The following is a 21,778-nucleotide window of genomic DNA, read 5'->3' as shown; positions in this document are numbered from 1 at the left end:
CTCTCTCTCTCTCTCTCTCTCTCTCTCTCTCTCTCTCTCTCTCTCTCTCTCTCTCTGCGCGATAAATATGTTTCTCTTCATTCATTTTATATCAAGCTTTTGCACCAACGCACCCGTCGACGATAAAATGTATCGTTAAACGAATATATTTGGTCGATGCATTTTATGCAAAATGACTCGACAATGTAACTCTCACTTATTTAATTTATTTAATGAATTTTCAATTTGATATTTTCAATTCTGAATCTCTCCACTTTGTTGGAACAGTGAAGCGTACGCATGCATATGCGTGTGTATATGCATCAAAAGCAAATTTTCATTACATTCATTCATTTAATTTCAAGATTAATGCTTATAAATCTGCACGTAGGCGGATTTGTTTCTCCCTGCAAAATAGAGTTTTCCTTTGACGCAACGTAAACGCGAAGAAACATTAATAACGCGGTGAAGGGAATGTGATTCTTCCTGGGTACAATAGATCTCCCGAGATAAGTTTCAACTGTAAGTCGCGACAAAAGGGTTCCTGCGAGGATTTCTATCGAGAGGGTCGAAAGGGTTAGGCCGAGATTGGATGTTGTATAAATGAGATAAGGACGATAGAACAAAATTGGACAGGGTCGAATCACCGTAGCGTTAGATTGGGGCATTAAAGCGCGAGGATCATTCGTCGCTGTCCCAACGGGGCGTTTTAGATGCATCGAGGGTGCATTGAAGTGTCCGGCGTAATTGGCCTCGCGGGGAATAAGCCTCGTGGCTCCTACGGCGCTTCATCAGACCGGGGTAAAATAAAACGCGTCTCGTCGCGGCGGTTCTTGTTTCATAAATTAAAATGGCTCAATAGATCGCGCTTAACGCGAAATCGGGCGCCAGTGGCGTGTCACTTCTATCCAAACTTATTTATTCGCGATCACCTTCGTAATATCGACACATATCGCTATATTAATTTGTGTTACGACGTAAGCAGACCGTGCAAATTCCGAAAATTGAACACGAAATTAACGTGCGCGAATATTAATTAACTTTCCGCACGATTTGGGCCTTTTAATGAGGTGATTGAATTAATTCGCGGAATAAATTTTATGAAGCTATGATAATTTATTTGAAACGAGGTTTCTATTAGATCTCGGTATATATAAACATGCAATTAATTCGCATGTACATAATGCACGTAAATTTAATATTTAATATGAAAATCGGCGTGTATGTGTGCGCATAACTCGGTATTTAATTATGACAAACTACACTTTTAATTATTCCCGTCCTCTAACTACTTTTAAATTCGAGTAAAATTAAAGCATGCAATTATTTTTTTGGCAAAATAAATTATCTGAGCATAGCTTGTTTGTAATTTCCTTCAAACGTGGAAACATTCTATATTTTAGAACAACGAAAATCTGAATTACGGGCGCAACTCGTCGCGAAAAAGGGGGACTGTTCACGAGACGTTAGCCCGAGTCCACGGCTGGGCAAGTCAATCGATCTCGCGGAGAAGCTGCCGGGTCGTTCGGTGACTTGGAGAAGACGAATCCCGCTGCAGGGTGAGTCGCTGGCGTACGTCCTCGCGGACGAGGCCGAGGAAGCCAAGAGAGAAGTGCGCGTTTGGCAGAGGAGAGTCATGTCGGGGAAACGTGACTTCTGGCTGAGCCCGCGAACAAGCGAGATCGTATATCCGGAAGGAGAAGAAGAAGCTGGGAGCGGCGGTGGCGACGACAACGATGAGTCGTCAGAGAGAAAGTCGGATTTTCGGAGGTTCGTAGAAACGAACCCGAGGAAGGAGCCGCGGAGCGAAGGCGACAGCGCGACTTCACCGGTGCGAAGGAGAAGGGCGGCGGAACAACTTCATCTCGAGAAGTGCGCCCAAGAGAGTGACGTGCCTTCCACATATACGTTCGTGCATTCCGGCAATGCGACAGAGAATACGCCGACGGCCACGTCGACGCGGCGCAAGTAGAGGCGTACAATTAATAATTCGATATTCGCGATGTCTCTCGCCAGTTGAAATTCATCCGTGGATGAAATAAAAAATTTGCGACAGCGAAGCGTAAATGTCGATCCTTCACTTGACATAAAAGGTCCAATTAATCGAGCCATTTGACAAACTTGACAATTTTAACCGTGATTACGTTTCAACGCGAGAATCAATCCGGCACATTATGGCCAAATAATCGCCAAGTCGTGACGTCGAATGTCACGTAAAATCCGAAAAACTATATTCAATATCTACTCGAAGCGATAAGCCGAGTGCTTCTCTGAGATGTTTCGAGATTTTGAGTAAGAGAAATCACGAGCGTTCTGTCGACGGGCGTCGTGGAAAAACGGGGAATGATCTCCGGGAAGTTACTGAAAAAGAAGTTGGCAGCGGGCACTCCACATTTGAATGGATTCGCGAGACTTTCGATGCAGTGCTTCGCGTTCGGAGAGCAGCGGATCAAATAGACTGGGTATTGTCAAGTGAGGAGAGTTGCTCGAATATATGTGCGAACGTTAAGGAAATCGAAAGCCGCTGTAAGCACGCTCGCTGTGCAAGTTTTAAAAACGGGGCGCAGGCGAGACGTGGGGGAGAGAACGTCGATAGCGCGCGTCTCGAGAACGTCGCGCTAATGGCTCCATCCTGAGGATGGAAACGGGGAATGTTATCGCCGGCTCCGCGTTGAAATTCTCTTCGGGCATAGACCGAGACGGGAGCGAGCCCGGCAGCAAAAGGAGGACCGGTAACTTAAGACGGTAAATTGCCGAAATTACCGCGAGTATCAAAGGGGGCACTCCGCCATTAAAGTTCTCGCTCGATTAATCGATCAGCGCCGAGACGAAAGCGCAGCTGTGCGGGATAGGGATCGTGGCCTCGAGCGGTGCATATCTTCGCGCGCTTTGGACTTCGAGATGAATCCCGCGGAATTGGAAATAAGAGCGGCGCGAAAAAAGTTCTGCTCGGCAACCCAGAGAGACGGAGTTTAAAAATTCAGATGGACGCGCGCTCCGCTTAATCCGCGAGAGGCACCCCGCAAAGTTTGCGGCGCATCTGAAACGCCGGCGGATTAAGCCAATATAAATTAAATTATGGAAATCGCCACCGGGTCGCGGGGACGCGTTTCTACAAGGATCGCATTTTCACTTCGAGATACGCGAGTAAAAGACTTTAAACGAACAGCCGGGAGAAGGAGAAGTAGAAGAAAGAAAAAAAAGATCAAGCTGCTCCACGATTCTTTGGCGAGTTTCTCGAATTAATAAGCCTCTATCGATCGCGCGCACAGCCGAGAGACGCACATAAACTAATTCTTTGTGTACAGAACACTTGACACTTGAATCTATTCGTACACCGAGATATCTTTCCTTCGATTAATCATTTAAGGGTATCAAAAATCAAATGAATAAAGAGAGAGAGAGAGAGAGACAGAGTTTCCATCGTGATCAAAATGCACATGGAATGCAACAAATTAACATTTTATTATGTAACATTAAGAGCGAACAAGGAAACGTTGAAGCAGCTAAGAGAAGCGTGGATACAGACGCGACGCGGAAGTACTTCGCCGACGAGCGTTCCAAGAAACGTCCGTGGAAGGAACGCGCTTCGGCTGAGGGATCAATTAATCAATGCTGGGGCATTCGGGAAGAGAGGCGCGAGGAACGTTAGTGTGCGCCGATGGAGGAAATCTCGAATATGCATTCCGCGCGAAATTGGCGAATCGCGGGATTCGGTGCCGCCGTCTCCGGCGCGAGACAAGGGAGGAAAGTTCGGAGTGAAGAGTTAAGGATGGAAAGTTGAGCGGAGTCGGAGCAAATGGATGGCGTGCCGCGCTCATGGAAGAGTCATGAGCCGCGCTCCCTATACTTTCTCCGCTCATGTATTAGGGGGAAAACTTGCCTCCGTACGGAAAATCCGCGTGGCTCGGTTGAAAGGGTTCACGCGGAGTAGCTCAGCCCGCCAACTCTCCCAAAGTGGCATTCCCGGCGGGAAAACGCTGATCACGATGGCACTTTACAAATATGCCGCACGAAGAAGCCGATAAGTAACTTGCTGAAATTCCTGGTCCCTCGAAAAGGAAAAAGATTTCAGACGTTGAAATGATGTCCGATGAGAGAGAGAGAGAGAGAGAGAGAGAGAGAGAGAGAGAGAGGAGGGGAAGCTTTCCGACTCTCCGTGCAACGCAACTTTCAGTCGGCGATCTAAATTCTTGCCTCTGGCCGACGGTAAGATGGCCGCTGGCGATAAACCAAGTTTATGTCTCATTATGCACGTACCGGCTTTGAGAGATTAAAAGCAGCAGCGACAGCGAAGATTTCCGCGACTGGCCCGGAAGTTTCGCAATCGGTTAGTCGGGTCTCGTCCGGGGTGGTTCTTTATTTGCTCGGCAAATCCGGCTGGAAAACTACAGGTGTAGCGCGGATTAGCAAATCGATAGACCCTCGAGAAACGTAGCGAGACTACATCGGGTTGTTCGCGTTGAAACTGAAACTCTCGCAGCGTCGCGCCGGTATCGAGATAATTCCCGTTGAAAATATGCTCGATTGGTGAAATTATCGTGAAATGCAGCAATGGCCGGAGAGAAACGCGAGAGAGATTTTGCGCCGGACGCACGACCGCTCGATAATTTCGCGCCTAACTTCGCGAGACTTGTAATACAGTTTTCTCTTATATACAAAGATTTACCTTGTTAACATTTTGTCGAGAGATCTTTAATAAAATACAACGAAAGAGTAGATATAGCTGTGTAAAATTTTTCAACGCGTCCTCGCGTTACATTTTGTATGCCGTGCGGGCAATCCCGCTGCCGCTACGTCATTTACCGGAATACCGGAAGGTATATCTTTTTTTTTTTTTTAAGCAATCTGCCGTCGGCGCGCGTGTGTCGGTTCGCATAGAGCGCGCATCGGTGTCAGCAGCGCGCTGCATGAGACCGGAAACACTACGAATGCACCTTCGCGTTCCTGCGCTGACGATTGTTGGTCGAACGTGGTCGGCAATAGCTAACAAACCGATGCCGCTGTCATTAGCTGATGAGGGCGCCGTGGTTCATCGGGCTCTCGGGGTCGAGAGATCGGAGATTACAATGTGCGAGGGGGAGAAAAAGTCGGTCGGAGCAGGACGCCAAGTCGTGGAAAACAACAGGCCCTTTCAAATGCTAAGCGACCTCACCGCGATAGTCCGACTATGACTTCTAATGAGATGCCACGCAGTCAACATTGGAATCGATCGCTCTCGGAGGTTTCATTCGCCGCTTTTGCGGACAACGAGGGAGGGAGTGAGAGAGACAGAGAGGGGAAGAGAGAGAGAAACAGAATCATGCGCTGCTTTCGGTCATTGTATCATTTTCCCTGTGATTTGTAATTTCTAGCAAAATTTGATATTCTGTCAATTTTATATTGTTCGCAATGTCTCGCGGTAGAAATTTCACAGAGTCAACGTGATGAAATCGCACAGGACATTCGTTATCCGGTTATAATTTATCGCAATATTCTCGTCAATCAGTGGAAGAAGTATTACGCACTTTTTGCACGTCGTGCCGGGAGCGACCGAAGATTTTTAATGGCTTTCCATCCTGAGTTCGAAATATGTTTTTAGCCGGCCGATCAACATTTAATTTCGCGAATCGACAGCTTTTTCCCGCTTTCATGTTTTGCGAACGCGGCATGTAAAAGAGACGGGTCAATTTCCTGAAATTTCCCGGGAAAGACACAAGAACCAAATAATGCGGAGAGTTTGTATGCACACACAGAGCGTGTGTATGGTATTGACAAATTTCGCGTAAAAGAACTCTGACTGGATTAAAAGGTCGTTAGAGTTAAAAATAAAATTCACTCGAACAGGTGTGGCAAGAGTCATTCTCAGGACGGGATCGTTTCTTCATACAACTCAAGTATTGAATTTTCCGATCACACACGGTTGGTGTTTCGCGCGAAAAACGTGACCAGCATGGTGCCGACCACAACGATCGAGCCAAAGTACGAAACGACTCGTTAAAACAAAACGATCACATCAGCGGTTCCCGGCGAAGCAATTATTAATAAAGAAAGCAGGAATCTCTCTATTGCGGCCTGCGTCGACTTACGACTCGTTCGTCCAATCAGCTCGATCGGGACGAGCGATTCGCACAAATCGACAAGTTCCACAGCCAAAGGTAGCAAAATAGATGGCGTTGTAGAAATTCCTATATGTTCCCCACCTTTAAATCATTCACGTTTTGTTCGGAGACGCGAACGATATTCTTTGTCAGCGTATAAATTCAACACAGGTGAAAACCGTATAATCTCGTCGTTTCCGCGAAAAAATTCTCCCTCGCGGCACGGCATATAAAGTCGCACGTTGAGGAAGAAAACGATAAATATATCGATTGCGTCGCGACCGAAAGAAAAGGCGATCGTGCGCAAACTCCTACATGTGGTAACACGTGTGGCGCTTTCGAGAACTCCGTAAATTCATCGCGTCCTGAACGCTGATTTATCCTCCGTAGGCGAGCTACGCGCGCGCGGATTGCTACCGTGCGGTTCGACTTGAATGTTGAGTGCGGCGTGAGCGCGATATAATGGAGATCAAGCAGATTTTCCTGAAAACGCGCGCCGAGTTTGGCAAGCAGTGCATCTTCGACACGTGGGGACCGCACATGGACGAGGAGATCAGGCCGAATCCCGTCGCTATGGCAGATTACATTACGCGGACTCACTGCAACGTCGGTGTGCTGCACACCAAACAGTTCGCGTTGCACGAGGTTAGAAGTGCGAGAGAGCAACCCTCGTAATACAGAATATAGAATATAGAAACGAAAGCGTCTCAGCGAGACAATTGACTATCGTGTCATTTGCATCACACGTCTAAAGAAAATTACCAAACTATCTAGATGCCAAATGTCTCGATATTGATTACTAGACGCGTCGAGGCACCGTAACTAGAATATCGGATGTGCGAAACCAGAGATCGCATATAAATTCACTACACTACCTCTCATAAAACGAGTATAATTTTAATCACCAAGTAATTTCTCTCAGTGTATAAAATTGAAAAGAACTTATATAAAAAAAATTAGAATATTCTTTCCGTGTGTACGTATAATTATTTAATATCTCTAACAATTTATTTGCAATCTCGAATGTATATTAATATTTTTGTCGACCATTAAAACTTGAATGTCTCTCTATCTCTTTCTCTCTCTTTAAAAAAGATAACTTATAAATGAATCTTTTTATATTCATTAAATAAATCGTTGAATTGGATAGAAATTCGCGGAGAGAAAATAGGACAGAATCAGCGCACTGAATTGCGCGCGCGAAGAGAGGGCTTATCCTTCAGAAGGGCCACGGGATTTTTCATTCGATTTGCAAGATTACGTATTTGAAGTTGCGACGGCAACAACAGAGCTCTAACGTTACAGCGTCGAGTTCGTTGTAAAGGGGGAAGAAACTACATCTCGCCGCAGCTAGTTCGAAAACTCCGCTAATATATTCAGAAATCGACTGCGTTTTACTTTAACGGAACTAGACTCAACTCGCGGTAAAATTGGCGTCATGCTGACGCGCCTGGCGGCGCAACATTCGCCTCGCGAAGCTCGCTACCTGCAAGATCGCAACTTTCTACGAAGCTGCAACGCCGAAAAGCGATGCATTACATGGATTTCGTGCAACCAGCCGACTTCCACTCTTTCACCCCTTTCTCTCTTTCTCTCTACAAGAAAAATCAAATATCAAATATCGGACATATTCAAAACGATATCACAATAATTTTCGTAAATTGCCTTCTTCTAAACATTCTTAGAAAGTAAGGCTCTGTAGTGACAATAAATGCATTTATCTATCTACATGGAGAGAGAACATCATATACTTTTTTCTATAGTTTTTTAAATTATATTCTATAATTTCGACATCGATCGACATCGTCCCGCGTTCTACGCATCTTTTATCTATCGAAAGTGAGCTTTCTCTCTTTCTCTCTACAAGAAAAATCAAATATCAAACATCGGACATATTCAAAACGATATTACAATAATTTTCGTAAATTGCCTTCTTCTAAACATTCTTAAAAAGCAAGACTCTATAGTGACAATAAATGCATTTATCTATCTACATGGAGAGAGGACATTATATACTTTTTTCTATAGTTTTTTAAATTATATTCTATAATTTCGACATCGATCGACATCGTTCCGCGTTCTACGCATCTTTTATCTATCGAAAGTGAGCCTAACGCGGAAATAAATATCAGGAATGAAATAGCGATGTACGTCGAGATATATCGTGAGTACGTTATTAGAAAGCAACTATATTATTTTATGATAAAACGAAAGGGCGAAGATTCAACATCAATCGAAAAACAACAATATTACATATTCTTATATTTCATAGTTCGTAATTTCATCCGTGAGACGTAGTAAAATTTGACTCGCGTAATAATTGGGTAATAATGGAAATAGGCGTAAATAGAGAAGAATATTTCTGCAAATCTGAATTCTGCCCTAAGTAAGTATTCCGCCCAAGAAGGAAATTCCCTGGGTTTGGTTTGTCTTACCGCGGAAATTACACGTTTCCTTTTTGCGTTTTATATTTCCCGTATGTCCGGGTAAACTACACTTTTTTTCTTTCAGCAAACACTCACCTCTCTTTTTTTCTCTCAACTACGATATAAAAATTGATTGATTTCAGTTTTATTTTATCAATTTCTGTTTTCCACCGTTGCATCTCCAAAAAATATATTCGCTCAAGTTCAACAAAAAACATTGTCATCGACAAACGGTCGCGCTCGACAAATTCAACTTCACCCGATCGTTGATATTACGTTATTTTATCGTGTATATCAATCGAATGAACCGCGGAAATGGAGCTGTCCGGACGCGAACGATTTAACGATCGTCCTTGGAATTCCACGTTTACGTCCCAGCAATCGTTCCTTCTGAAATTCTAGGCCCAGACTGCCAACGGCCAGACGAAGAGCAGCGGAATGTTTCACTTCGAGGGTGGTTGGCCAAGGGAGATCAACCCGAAAGACGAGGAAACCACAGCGAGATTTCGCAGGCGGGTCGAGAAGGACGACGAGTGGGCGCCGAAATTACGTAACTTATTCCAAGTATAACTGCCACAGTATATCGTCGCGAATTCTGCCAATATAGTACTGTACGGTAATACATCGGCGAGACGGCTCGAATTCCGCAAGAATAATCCGACCTATTATATCTATCCCCGATACAACGCGTGCACTTACGAAAAGGCGCAAGATTACATCGCTTTTTCTCCTACGTTCCGCAGCAAATGGAACATGGCGTCCTTCAGAACGGCGCGCTCAACATATACGAACAGTATTTCGACGATATGGTGCCTACGGAACTGGTGAAGCCTCGGGATCTACGGTAAGAACTGAACCTCGCTCTCATCCGCGCGCTATATTACACGATTTGTCCGTTATAAATGGATTTCGTACACGTGGGTTTTGTAAACGTCTCGGCGATGGATTAAAAATAATAGCGCGGAGGAGAATAGGGTAACGGGCGGAAGTCCGCGCGATATTTATATCTCCGGGCGACTCGCCGAGATGTCGCAGTCGAGCAATGAACGCGGAAAATTCAATCGGCCACACGGTTGAAGGGAAAGGAATCGTCTCTATTATCATACGACATAGATAGCGCGAATGCGAGCGGACGCGTGATTCCAGATGGACAATTTTAAAATGTATATATTCGCGGAGGACAAGAACGACTACCAACGGACTGGCCATCAAAAGATTTAAAATTTAAACCCGGCTCTCCGAGCCCGAAGGTATATCCGAACATATGTCGGGATTTCGGGATCGTAGCGGACGTGAATTATGCATCCTGCCGCTAAATTTGCTTTCCTCCGTTTTGAGCTAACGATTTTCCGCGGGAGCCGCGGGCGAACTATTTAGCAGCTAGCGCGAAACCGCGCTGAGAAGCAGCAACGACGGCGGCTATTCTTCTCTCCGACGATATAAAAAGCAAATCCTTGTTCCGTCTGTTTCGAAGCGAAACGGTAAATATGATCACATTTAATGTGAAAATTAAAAGTTGAGTTCTGGAGCGTATCCTGTGGTGAAAAGGGCAGATGAAAATAATACAGAGCGTTACTGCAATGTGAACTGGGTTGTAATGCGATCATGAATTTAAAGAATATTATTTTCAACATTAACATGATTTTTCAGGCAGATTATCAATGCAACCCATGGAAAATGCGCAAAGTTCATGTTATTCTGGCATAATACTAAAATTTCATATTTCCATATCGAACGCGTCCCTCGTTGTTTCTGTAATGTTACATTGTTACGTTAATGCGGTAAAAAAAAAGAATACGGACGTGCTTTCTGACCCCTTCTATCTCGTTGTAATGGCCGAACGCAGCTAGGAATTTTGGTTTCAGCACGCTGAACGTCTACGAGAATCTACAAACACCGGCGGAATCGGTGAATGACATTTCTTGGTCGCCAGACTCCGGTAGTAAAATGGTGGTCTCATACTACTCGGAGCTTGGAACCCAGCCAGATTACAGCAACATTGTGTACATCTGGCAGATTGGTGAGTGTAGAAAAAGCGCGCTCCTGACTACATTTAGATGTTGCACTTGATCGTTTGCGGTTGCGCGATGTCCGCAATAAGCTTCCGCCGCGGGTTCGCATTACCGTTTTTAGCGACGACGATTCTTTGTATTGCGCGCAAATCTTTTCACTGAGTAACCGCCTGGTCTCGGGAAAATCGGTTTCTCCAACGTACGGTGCCATTAGTTCGCCGATTACCTCCGTTTGCTCGCGACAAAATTAATTCCGAAAATCGCCGCAGATGTTGCCAATTTTATAACACGCAAATATACGACACTTGTATCTCTCAAAACAATTGCTATAAAGAATGGTGCATACAGTATCTGACAATTGTTGGCATACGCACTTGTGTTGATAGAACTCGTCAATTTAAACACAAAATTTTTCTGTCACTCCGCAAATAACTACGTTTAAAATTTCTAGTTGATGATTGCATGTAATAAAATGTACAAATCTTTTTAAATTAATAACTAAAAACGTAGTTAATAACTGCGTGGTTTTTTTATTTGTGAGATGGTAGAGGACTTTTTTATTCAATTCGATGAATCTATAATTCTACCTACACACAACGGATGTGCTAATAAAAAATTGTCAGATATCCTCTGTATAATATTATCAAATTTCTCGTGATAGAAATATACCGTCAAATTTATCCCGTATTTAGTAGCCGGATATTTCTCGTCTCGATGCCACCAAAATTATTACTGGAAAACTCACGCAAAAGAAAGCTCCAATTTTAGCACATGCTAATATGGAATCTGCATGGGTGAATGTAAAAGCAAAGTTTTTCGACTCCAGTTCTCGCGCCGCTGATTTACGGTCAACTTAGTCTCATTACGAACGAAACACTAGCCAAACTACGAGCGCACGCGAACAAACTGAATCGCGAAGATAAATATTTTGTTTTCAGCATATTAAAAATAAAACGTGTCGCATTTTCATATATACGTATAAACGCATGCACGTTTGATAGCGCGTCTCTCCAAATAGCATTCCGCCTCCCTTCCCCCGAGTGTAATTTTTAAAATAATATAGTCGCTCCAATTCGTTTTCACGCTTTATCATCATGGGAAAAAACGGGGGAAAAACAAAAAAAAACGCGACAGACAATCCTAACGAGCCCTGGATGACACTGAAGGCCACGTCCGCCACGTTGGTCAGCGAATTTAATCCTCGTGATCCGTCTGTACTCGCCAGCGGCCTGATGTCGGGCCAAGTTTGCAGCTGGGACGTCAGGACTGGCAGCACTCCGGTCCAGACGTCTCATCGTCAATTCAGTCATAGGTAATCTCGACACGAACATGCCTTCTGCGAACGGGACGGCGGAACTTTGGATTTCATAATTCAGTAGCGGCCTTATACCCCCTTGTTCCCGGTCAGCCGAAAACGCTTCGACTTCGCGAAGCGGCAAGGCGATGAATGAATAACGCGCCGTCGCGTTCCCGTTCTCGATTGAGCCTCATTTCGCGCGAGCTCCGTTGATTCGCGCGCGACCTTTTTCCTCCCAACGTCGACGTCGCTCGCCGGCGAGCTAATCGGTTGTCCTATTTCGCTTTATCTGCGAAAAGCACGACGATAATGCGCCCATGAAGAGAATGCTCGCTTTGTCCTTCGAATATGCATAGACAGCCGTAGAGGAAAAAGCCAATTGACTCGATTCATTCCAACAGTCGCGCAATTTATCAAACGCGCGCCGCTCGCGAAACGCGAAAACATAGCTTACGACTACAGACCCGTATTTTCAAAGAGACGCCACGACGACGGTCAAGTGGATCACCACGAAGAGCAACACGGAGTTCTTCTCCGGCTCTACGGACGGTCGAGCCATGTGGTGGGACACCAGGAAATTGCGGAAACCGACCGAAATCCTCGTGTTCGATCTTCAGACGCCGAACGAGCCGCAAATAGACCGCGCGATCGGCGTCTCGTCGGCCAACTTTGAGCCCAGCGTGAGCACGAAGTTCATGTTCGGCCTGCAAAACGGCGTCGTGATCAGCGGCTCGAGAAAGGCACGGACACCGGCTGAAAAATTGGCCTGGACTTTCGATGCGCATCACGGCCCGGTCCTTGCCGTCGATCGCAACAGCTTCAACCCGAAAATCTTTCTGACCGTCGGCGACTGTATCGTCCGTGTCTGGGCGGAGGACGCTAAAGACAGCAGTCTCGTGTCGACCAGGTACTTTGCTCTTTCGTTTGGAAATAAATCAGAGAGAGGGAGAGAGAGAAAGAGAAAAATATACATGGAGAGAATTTTAATAAAAATTATAGAATATAATTTTAAAAACTATAGAAAAAAATAGAAAAATATAAAAATATAAAAATATAAAAAAATAGAAAAATATATAATATTTTCTCTCCATGTAGATAGATGAATGCTTTTATTGCTACAAAGCCTTGCTTTCTAAGAATATTTAGAAGAAGGCAATTTACGAAAATTATTATGATATCGTTTTGAATATGTTCGATGTTTCGATGTTTGATTTTTCTTGATTGCACGAGGAGAGAGAATGAGAGATAAAACGATATCACAATAACTACAAAATCCTAGACAATTTTATAAACACGCAAATATACAATACACGCAAATGAATATTTCCATTGAATAAATCAATACCACGCAACTATTTAGATGGCATGGTGTCACGAAAATGACCGCATTCAGCTAAAATCAAGTACGTTAATGACATTTCATTATTTACCTTCGTGACTCGTTTAAACCGGCTTCGAAATACAACTCGTGCGCCGTGATACAAATGGACGCTGATAATCGGTAAATTTAGAAGATGGATTATCAATTAACGTTCGGCATTGAAATAGCCATAAACATACATCAATTAATTTTCCATATTCCCGAAAGGCAATATTGATTTTCGTGCGGCACGGTTAACAGCATGGATAAGTAAAATCAACAAATATATTACAATTGCGTTAATCAGTACAATAATATGGCGATAATTAATAGGCCGGGTATGTTCAGTCAATAGGAATAAACTCGAGATTGAGATAACACGAGCGGCATCTATCGATCCGTAGATTTATAAAAGAAGACCCGGTCAGCGGTTGCTGGAACAAAGCGAGACACTCGATCTTTTACGTGACGACACGCACTGGGATATTGACCGTGTGGGACCTTCTGGTGGGCCTTAGCGAGCCCATCCTTTCGGTACAAATATGTAAGGAAAAATTAACTGCGATCGCGGCACACGAGAGAGGCGATCTCTTGGCCGTCGGCAATTCCGCCGGCAACGTTTTCCTGGTCGAGTCGACGGAAGCGCTATACTCGTTCGATAAAAATGACAAGAACGACTTCTCGTTGGTGAGAGCGGTCACTTCTTCCCTCTCGCGGTGAATTTACGGCGCAAAATTAATTTACGAAAATTTACAAGAAGCACGCGACAACGTGACAACTTGATATTATATCAAAGAAAACAACGTACCACGACGATAATATTCTTAACTTTGTGAAAATATGGTGGAATTAATTTTGTTTTGTAGTCACCTCTTAAAGTTTCGTCTCGTTTATGACTAAATTTCGCAAAGTATAATTATTATATAGTAGTTAAGTATTGCAAAATTCAGTTTTATTTGAAGAGAGACGTAGAATAAGTACACTGTTCTGTCGCGCTTTTCCGATCCTGACATCCAGTACCTGGAGGGGTGTTCCCGTTTCGTAAAGGCGATAGACACGCGACTGAAGGAAATAAAATTGACGAGAACGTACGTCACGGAGGATGAATCAAAAAGCGTGTTGGAAGTTCCGAGAGGAAAAAGGAAGAACAAATTGATGACAAAAAGTCAGAATCGCGATAAACAAAAGACGCAAGAGGACAAGTTGAAGAATTACCGTAAGAAAAACAGAATCATAAAGAAAAAGAGGCCTAAAGACGAGTTTGACGATCTTCGGATAGTCGAGGAGAGATTTTTCGAAATTGTGGAGAAGGTAATATCGAGCAATTTTTCGAGAATTGTGGCAATGTTTTCTGCGTAAAAAATCTCCATGAAAAAAATTGCATTTGCCACTAATAATAATCAGAAATTAAGAATTGATAAATGAAATTTATACAGCGATACTTAAGGTTGATCGATACAAATATATCGTGCAAAAATTCGTATCTCTTTCGAATGTGATTTTATACCTTATTAGTTTAAATGTGTTGTTCAAGTTGTTATGGGGAATGGTATCGGGGAAAGAGCGAAGCGTCCATAGATTTCATGGTAGTCTATATTTTCCGCAAAATCCTAGAAAGTAACAATGCAAAATTTGATCCAAACCGGTCAAAGAGTTAAGAGTCTGTAAAGAACATAGACAGACAGACATTCTATTTTATATATATATATATATATATATATATATATATATATATATATATATATATTAACTTCTTTTATTGCGTATTTTAGTTTCATAAAATTTCTAATATATCACTCATGGTCGGCTAGCCGCTACACATTAGCGAACTTTCGGAACTTTTCATTATTCTTTCATTCGACCGTCGGCTTTTACCTTTCTCCGTGATTTATTGCGTATAGTCGCGCAATATCGTTAAAAACTAATTATTTTTGGTAAAATTCTTTCTCGCAAACAACAATTCAATAAATTTATAACGAAATGGGATCTCTTATTTTTTAATTATCACGATTTTATTTTTTAATTACCACTTGAATAGAAATATCGCGTTTCGCACGGTTAATAGGAAAAACAGAAATACGAAGAGGACGAGCGTCTTTCAACAGCTTCAAAGATCATCTCAACTATAAGAAAAGCTGTCAGTAGGAGGAAGATCGACAAGGATTCCATCGAGACGATGGACGAGGCGGAAGATGTCGCGGCGGAGATACCCGCGAAGAAAATCGCCGTCGCGAAGAAGACCAAGATCGTGATTCCTACGACGGAAGTAGACCTGCATGTTGAACAGGAGAAGCCGATGGTGGAGGAACCCTTGCCTCCGCAGACGGAAGTGATCGTGGAATCTCCGACGGAGGAAATTAGCAAGAGGAAACGCAGGAAGCGACTAATGCCCGTCGCTTTCAGGTTGCCGAGGCCGTGCAAAGTTGGTGTCTGCAAACCTGACATTTGCTGCCGCGGAAAATTAAACACTAGGTACGGCGCATGGGGTTCAGTGTTGTACAATGAATGAATCTCCTTAGAAGAGTATCGTGCGCGTGTCCGTGGAAACATTAAGTACCAAAGGAGAAATTTGAAGGAAATTATATACTCCGCCGATAGACTCTTGCGTAAAATATCGAGGTTAATGTAATTCCTTGAAAATCTTCCTTGACATCTTCAAAATTGATGTGTGAACGCTTGAGAGACCCGTTAAGATCGCCAAAGCCTCAGTGGCTTTCGAGATCTCCTGATGTCGCCAGAATTCGGATAATGTTCGCCTCAACTTAAAGCTCGATCCGACTCTTTCCCGCGACTTCCAGAATCCGCGAGAAAGGCATATTGAATCGCCGGCCGTGGTTAGGTTCGCAGATCGTGCGGCCAGAGATCGCATGAAATGGACTCGCGACGGAATCGACATGGAAAAGAGATCGGAGGACGAGGTCGGAGCGAGGACGCCGGCCGAACGTAAGGTTTGCGAAACGAGACAGAAGAAACGGGAATCTTGGACGAAGCTCGTGCGAGCTTATAAACGCAAAGCGTCGTCCGCGGGAACAATTCGTTCTCTCTGGGAGATGACGGAGCTGCCCGAGGAACTACAAGGGGCCGCGAGAAAAGCTAAAAGGGAGATCCGGGAAGCCAAACGAAGCAGTGAAACAAGAACGAGAGTGAGGAAGCTCGCCAAGAGAGTTCTGAAGACGAGGTTTGTTCTCGTATAGTGTTAGCGAATCTTTCTCGGAATCGGTAAATCTTATTTGCGCGAGTTTCCATTTGCGCTTAGCTACACCATGAAAGCTTCTTATCTCTATTTACGCGCATTTGTGTAAATATAATTTTCCTTCCCTTTATTCCCAATTAATCAGCGACAGTATGAATATGAAGTTTACCGTCACTGTAATGATGTTAAATCGGGTTAAATCCCTCGCTACCAATTTTGCTTTTTAAAGATACAATTTCTCTTCGCTTCATTGAATACATCAATATAATGTAATTTTAACAAGAAAATTTTATGTTTAAAAAGTTTTATGTTTAGCGCTAAAGAGATAGGTCCGGGACACTGATGTTCCACTGAGACTTATGGAAGGGTATACTTGTCCCAACGGTAATAAACAAAATGATAACTGATGTGTTCGAATTGCCAAAAAAGCTGTTTATTCAATTGAATAAGGTTACTATTAATGATAGGCAAAACACACACACATGTCTCGGAACATATATATTCTGTTGGTAGTAAAAGAATGAAAGGGCGCTTTTTTTCTGCTTGTCCTCGAATTTCGTGGACGAAACGCCTCGTCAGGTTTTGAGGGGTTTTTTTTATGGCGCCGCGCGATTTCCTCCCATCATTCCGAGAATGCGCAGACTCGAGATTTCGAATTTTCCGCTTGCGTTCCGGCCGATTTTCGCGGCCGTCGATAATAATTTAGCCGCGATATTCCATACAGCGCCACAGCTGCGGAAAAATCTCGAGAGGCTCCGAGAGGCTTGCAAGAGAAGGAGAAGGGGTGGTACCCTACCAAGGAGGTCACGCCGAGGAGCACGACGGCGAGGATCTTGGCGGCGCGGAAAGGAAAGAGAGCCGTCATGATGGATCCCTGCACTCCTTGGAAACCGCCCTCGCTCCTGAAGGATTTGCAGAGTCTCCTCGGAGGCCCTTTGCCGGAATCGATCGAGGAAAAGACGAATCCGGGGATGGCTCGCATAAAAGAGCTGGAGGCTGCTCGCGGTAGAGTTTATCCGCGAATTTCCGACTTCCACTCTATCGATTGATGTCACGATATTCAAGTATTTCTATGTTTTTCTTACATCAGTGCTTTCTTACATCACGCTACCCTTGAAAAGTTACGTTTTCTTCCCTTTTCTTTACATAAAAAATTACCGCGCCAATTTCGCGCGGTGATAACGATAGAGAAAATAGTTCTTTCGTATTTTTGTTATAATTTCTATTTGATTCAGGTGATTAGGTAGTGACGTGTAGATTTAGAATTTAGAATCGTAAGTGTACGAATGATCTGTTTGTTGTATTTAACGTTATTATATTTGACATCAAATATACAATGGCAACATGGATCCACAGCGTAAAATAAAAAAGAACGCGAGAATAAATGAGGAACTTTCCGTTATGCTAGTCTCGGCAATAAATATTTGTACATGCATATCGTATCTTCCGTCGTATCCGTTCGCGGTTCGTGCTGGAACTTCGGTACTCTCTATCTTCTCGAGTAAATCACATCGTCGATAGCAATTCCCCGATTTTCCGCGATTCACGCGAAAAACCGGGTCGTGCAAACTGATCTAATCCCATTCGCCCGAAGCTATACACGACGATTCGTATTATCGCGAGTGGAGAAGGGAACGACGGGATATCCTCCCGAGTCTTCGGACGATCCGGGATGATAAATTCACACAGGAAGGGCTAACATTCAAGGCCCGATTCCGGTCGGAGACCGGACAACGGAGCAAGACGACGTTTCCTGTAAGGGTACGTCGTCCAGCTCGACTTCCGGCTTTCCACCGGTCAGGGCTTCGTCCTTGTGCGCGCCCGCATACATACACACACGTAAATACGCGCACACATAAACACGGCAATGTTGTGCAAAAGAGTACCGTACCTTCGGCACGGCGGCGAAAAGTTGAGCGCTATCGTCTCACGCGAATCGCGCCTCCTTCGCGCCGACAATGTTTCCTCGCGAAACTTTCGGCGTGCTTTAACGCAAGTTGGAATGGAAGTTTTCTTTCGCGCGCAATTTCGATTCCATCAAGGAAAAGCGAAACGAGCGATTCGCGAAAGGATACGTAAGCGAATGCAGCGCGCTTTCTGGTTAATCTCAGCCGGTACGTCTCGGGGAAATCGCGCTTTGTTTCGATTGCGTGGCGTCCTCATAGTCTCATGAAATAGAATATTGAATAAATGATCTGCATAAAATCATGAAATCCTATCCAGATGTAAAATCGAAAGTCAATTGATATTGAGCTTACAGTTTTCATCGATTGTATTATTACAATTTATTTATCGAAATTTCGACTCGAATTGTTCTTTGTTAACTCGTATCTCTTAAACTAAAGTAAGCTCAATTCAGTAAGAGTATACCAAAAGAGCACTATATCGAAGTGTATATACGTTTTGGGCAGGTCGCTTTCCGAGTAATAGAAAGATCAAGTTGACACAAGTTAGCATTCTGATTTTCAAGTACGAGTTTCTGCGTGCGCTGTTCTGTTCGAGCAATAAAATCGGAGATGCAGCACTATGTCAACACGCATCGAATTATAGTTTCCATTTCGGTTTTTGGTGTTAGGGATGCTAGCTTAACAAAGGTATAAATGGGGCTGTTGGATCGCTGCTTACAGATTGCCGCTGAAGAAACGGCTGACGCCCGCGAAAAAGTTGGGAAGGAGTTTTATCAGTTCACCCGGACAGGAGTAATACCGAGCGAGTGGGCGGATTCCCTGGCGTTCGCAGAAAAATAATTGTTTCTGCTTGGCAAGTTTTCACGTATTTCTCCGTTGCTGATGGCGGATCGCGCGACGAGCTCACCGCGGCTGTAGCTCGAGTGTCACTTTCGAATACTGTCTACAATGCTATTACAATTATACGCGATATCATCGCGATATTATTTTAACAACGCCGCGAAACCTGATATCGTGTAACTGCAAAACGTTAATTATATCAAACGAAAGAGCGAAATTATACGTCCGAACGCAAAATATAATCGAAAATTAATTATAATGAAATTTGAGATTTCCGAGCGAAAACAGCGCACGTTAGTTTCGAGTTTGCGACAAACGTAATTATCCGATCCGTATTTTGCGAGTATTTTCCGACAATCGTGCAAAAGCATCGCGCAACTAATGTTTTAGTACGTACGAATCGTATGCGAATAAAACAGAAATGATTTCTTGTCCCGCGACGGGGAACATTCGCCACTTTGTGCCGTCATAATTTATGCAGGGTCGAATTTACGGTCAGAATCTTCAGGAGTGCTTTAAGCGGCGCGAATCAAGGCGCGGCCTGATAGAAATTTCAGGACGCTGGAGCGGCGGCGAACGTTGCATATTGCGACGAATTATTCACGTTGCAATTTCCAAGGGAAATCCCTGCGGCGCGCGTGCAACACTCGACGTGTCGCCAATCGGACATCCTTCGCTCGTCGACGAGGAGGCAGGAATTCCTAAAGAGAGAAGGAGGACGAGGAGGATGAGGCGTGTGCATCGCGGATGTAACAGAGCGACAGGGGGATGCGTGGAGCTCGCGAATCGCGAAATTCCAGGCGGGCTGCCAAGTCGCGGGGCGAATTCACGGGCCGCTTGCCGACGGGACCTGGTCGGTCTCGCGCCGGAGATATTGTTGCACGCGATTATATCGCAGACAAACGTTCAATTATCAATTTCAGGCGCGTTTACGTGATGCCGGGTTCGCGTTACCGGGGTGTTTCAAAGCAGCCTCCTAATAGACCTTTGTGTTAGCCCGACACCACCAATACAATGAAAAAACCTTAGTGGAACTACTAATTAAATATTAATTGGGAGCTAATTCAGTGTTGCTCCTCGAATTTAAGGTTTAAGCGATTTAGTAGGAGACCGCGTTTGGAAATGCTTAATTCCGATTAGAAATTTATTGGATCCTTGGCTCTGATCACGTTAATCCCAGTCAGTTATCTGTTTTATACATAGTGATATTATCGAGTCTTCATAAATCATGTAACGCAACGCGGCAATCAGGAGTTTATTAATAATTGTTAATAACAAGGATTATTAACAATTTGGACCTCACTAACAATTAATACTCGCGTTAATGTCACATAAACTATATAGTTGATTAGGATCAATATGACTAAGATCAAAGGATAAATTTCCAAATGAGACAGAGGTTCCTTATAGCGGGAGAGTGAATACGTTGACGCGACAGCGCGCGAAGCGAATTCTTTTATTAATAATCATAAAGATAAGCGAGGCGCGCAAATTGTGTCTCGCGAAAAAGTAAATCGTCTCACTTATCGCCCGCAGCTCTACATTTGTAAACCATTGACAATGAGTAACGCCAAATGCAATTGTTAGCGCGCACTACTTTGCACCCAGTGCGCGCACGATTGTCGGACGACATGCAATCGTAAATTACTCAGCGTCGTGATTTAATAACGCATCAATTAATCGTGAGGCATGTTTCCGACACATTACGGCGCTATTACATTCTAATTATCGCGGTAATCGAATTGCTTCGACAATATATAATTTACAACGTACGCGACGTCATAAATTATATAGGAATCGACGGAATAATTAGGCCGATTCGACTCCGCATCGTCGGCTTATTTGGCCGACATGCTTTTCAAGTAGCACCGCAACTTCCCGCCGAGTCTTCCCGGCGAGAACACTGGGCTTGTTAGAACCACGACGCTATCAGTCTTTGTACGTTTCTTTACATTTCCACGTAAAGAAACACCGTAAGATCGGTTTCCTTACGTGAGATTGATCATTCCCGCCGTTCTATCCCCGGCGCGACTTTTTTTCCGACGAGTCTTTTACACCGGCGAGTTAGAGGTAATTTCTACGTTTGGATTTTACTTGAGTTCAATCTATCTCCAGCCGAACGAATCTCGAAACTCGCGAGCGAGCTTCGTAATACTTAAAAGAAAAAATAGCCAATATCCCGGGGGTGTGTGATATCCCGCGTATGCGCGCCTAATTAAAATTACAACTTTACAGTCCCTAACTCCCTCGGAAGCAGAATTGATTTCTCGATAACGGCATTATTTCTAATCAATAAAGCATCTCGCGGGCGATCGTCTATGCTTCCTCGCTCCCCAATTATTGCTCCCGGACGCGTGTAAAATTAAACACCCGCTTTCGTGGAATTTATCGGCCCGCGAGAAATAATGAGGGCATCCCCCTAATGCTCATAACAAATGTACACCCGTGAAAATCAGCTTCTAGGATTAAATGGAAAATCGGCCGATGTAACTCGCGGGTATCGTTTTGGTACACGGCCAATGCACGCCGGGACGGCACGGAACAATCGATTATTTTAATATCGCAGCGAGCTACGAACTCTGCTCTGGGATTTGAAACGATCGCGTTATGGGCTGGGCCTTACGTTTTCCGATATATATATATATATATATATATATATATATATATATATATATATATATATA

General features: G+C 44.0%; 2 protein-coding genes across 2 annotated transcripts in view; one reads left to right on the top strand and one right to left on the bottom strand.

Moving 5' to 3' along the window:
• Positions 1–21,778, bottom strand: part of LOC116843791 (furin-like protease 1, isoforms 1/1-X/2) — a 253,723-nt gene that overhangs the window by 57,732 nt on the left and 174,213 nt on the right. The window lies entirely within an intron of this gene.
• Positions 6,522–17,616, top strand: LOC116843792 (dynein intermediate chain 2, axonemal-like). The gene is made up of 11 exons (XM_032814545.1): positions 6,522–6,704; positions 8,888–9,049; positions 9,229–9,329; positions 10,351–10,505; positions 11,632–11,809; positions 12,273–12,701; positions 13,559–13,841; positions 14,172–14,465; positions 15,220–15,626; positions 15,967–16,332; positions 17,072–17,616. The coding sequence occupies exons 1-11, from the start codon at positions 6,522–6,524 to the stop codon at positions 17,394–17,396; spliced, it is 2,883 nt and encodes a 960-aa protein (XP_032670436.1). The 3' UTR covers positions 17,397–17,616.

Source organism: Odontomachus brunneus, unplaced genomic scaffold (assembly GCF_010583005.1).
Source record: "Odontomachus brunneus isolate Ranch 3 - 2012 unplaced genomic scaffold, Obru_v1 Obru_scaffold_036, whole genome shotgun sequence".
Taxonomy (NCBI): Eukaryota; Metazoa; Arthropoda; class Insecta; order Hymenoptera; family Formicidae; genus Odontomachus; species Odontomachus brunneus.
Note: the sequence above shows the minus strand (reverse complement) of the source record. Positions and strands in the feature narration are given on the sequence as shown.

Coding starts and splice junctions, on each gene's coding strand:
- LOC116843792 (XM_032814545.1), top strand. CDS start 6,522: ATGGAGATCAAGCAGATTTTCCTGAAAACGCGCGCCGAGTTTGGCAAG. Junction 9,330..10,350: donor GTGAAGCCTCGGGATCTACG/GTAAGAACTGAA, acceptor TTTTGGTTTCAG/CACGCTGAACGTCTACGAGA. Junction 10,506..11,631: donor TGTGTACATCTGGCAGATTG/GTGAGTGTAGAA, acceptor AAAACGCGACAG/ACAATCCTAACGAGCCCTGG.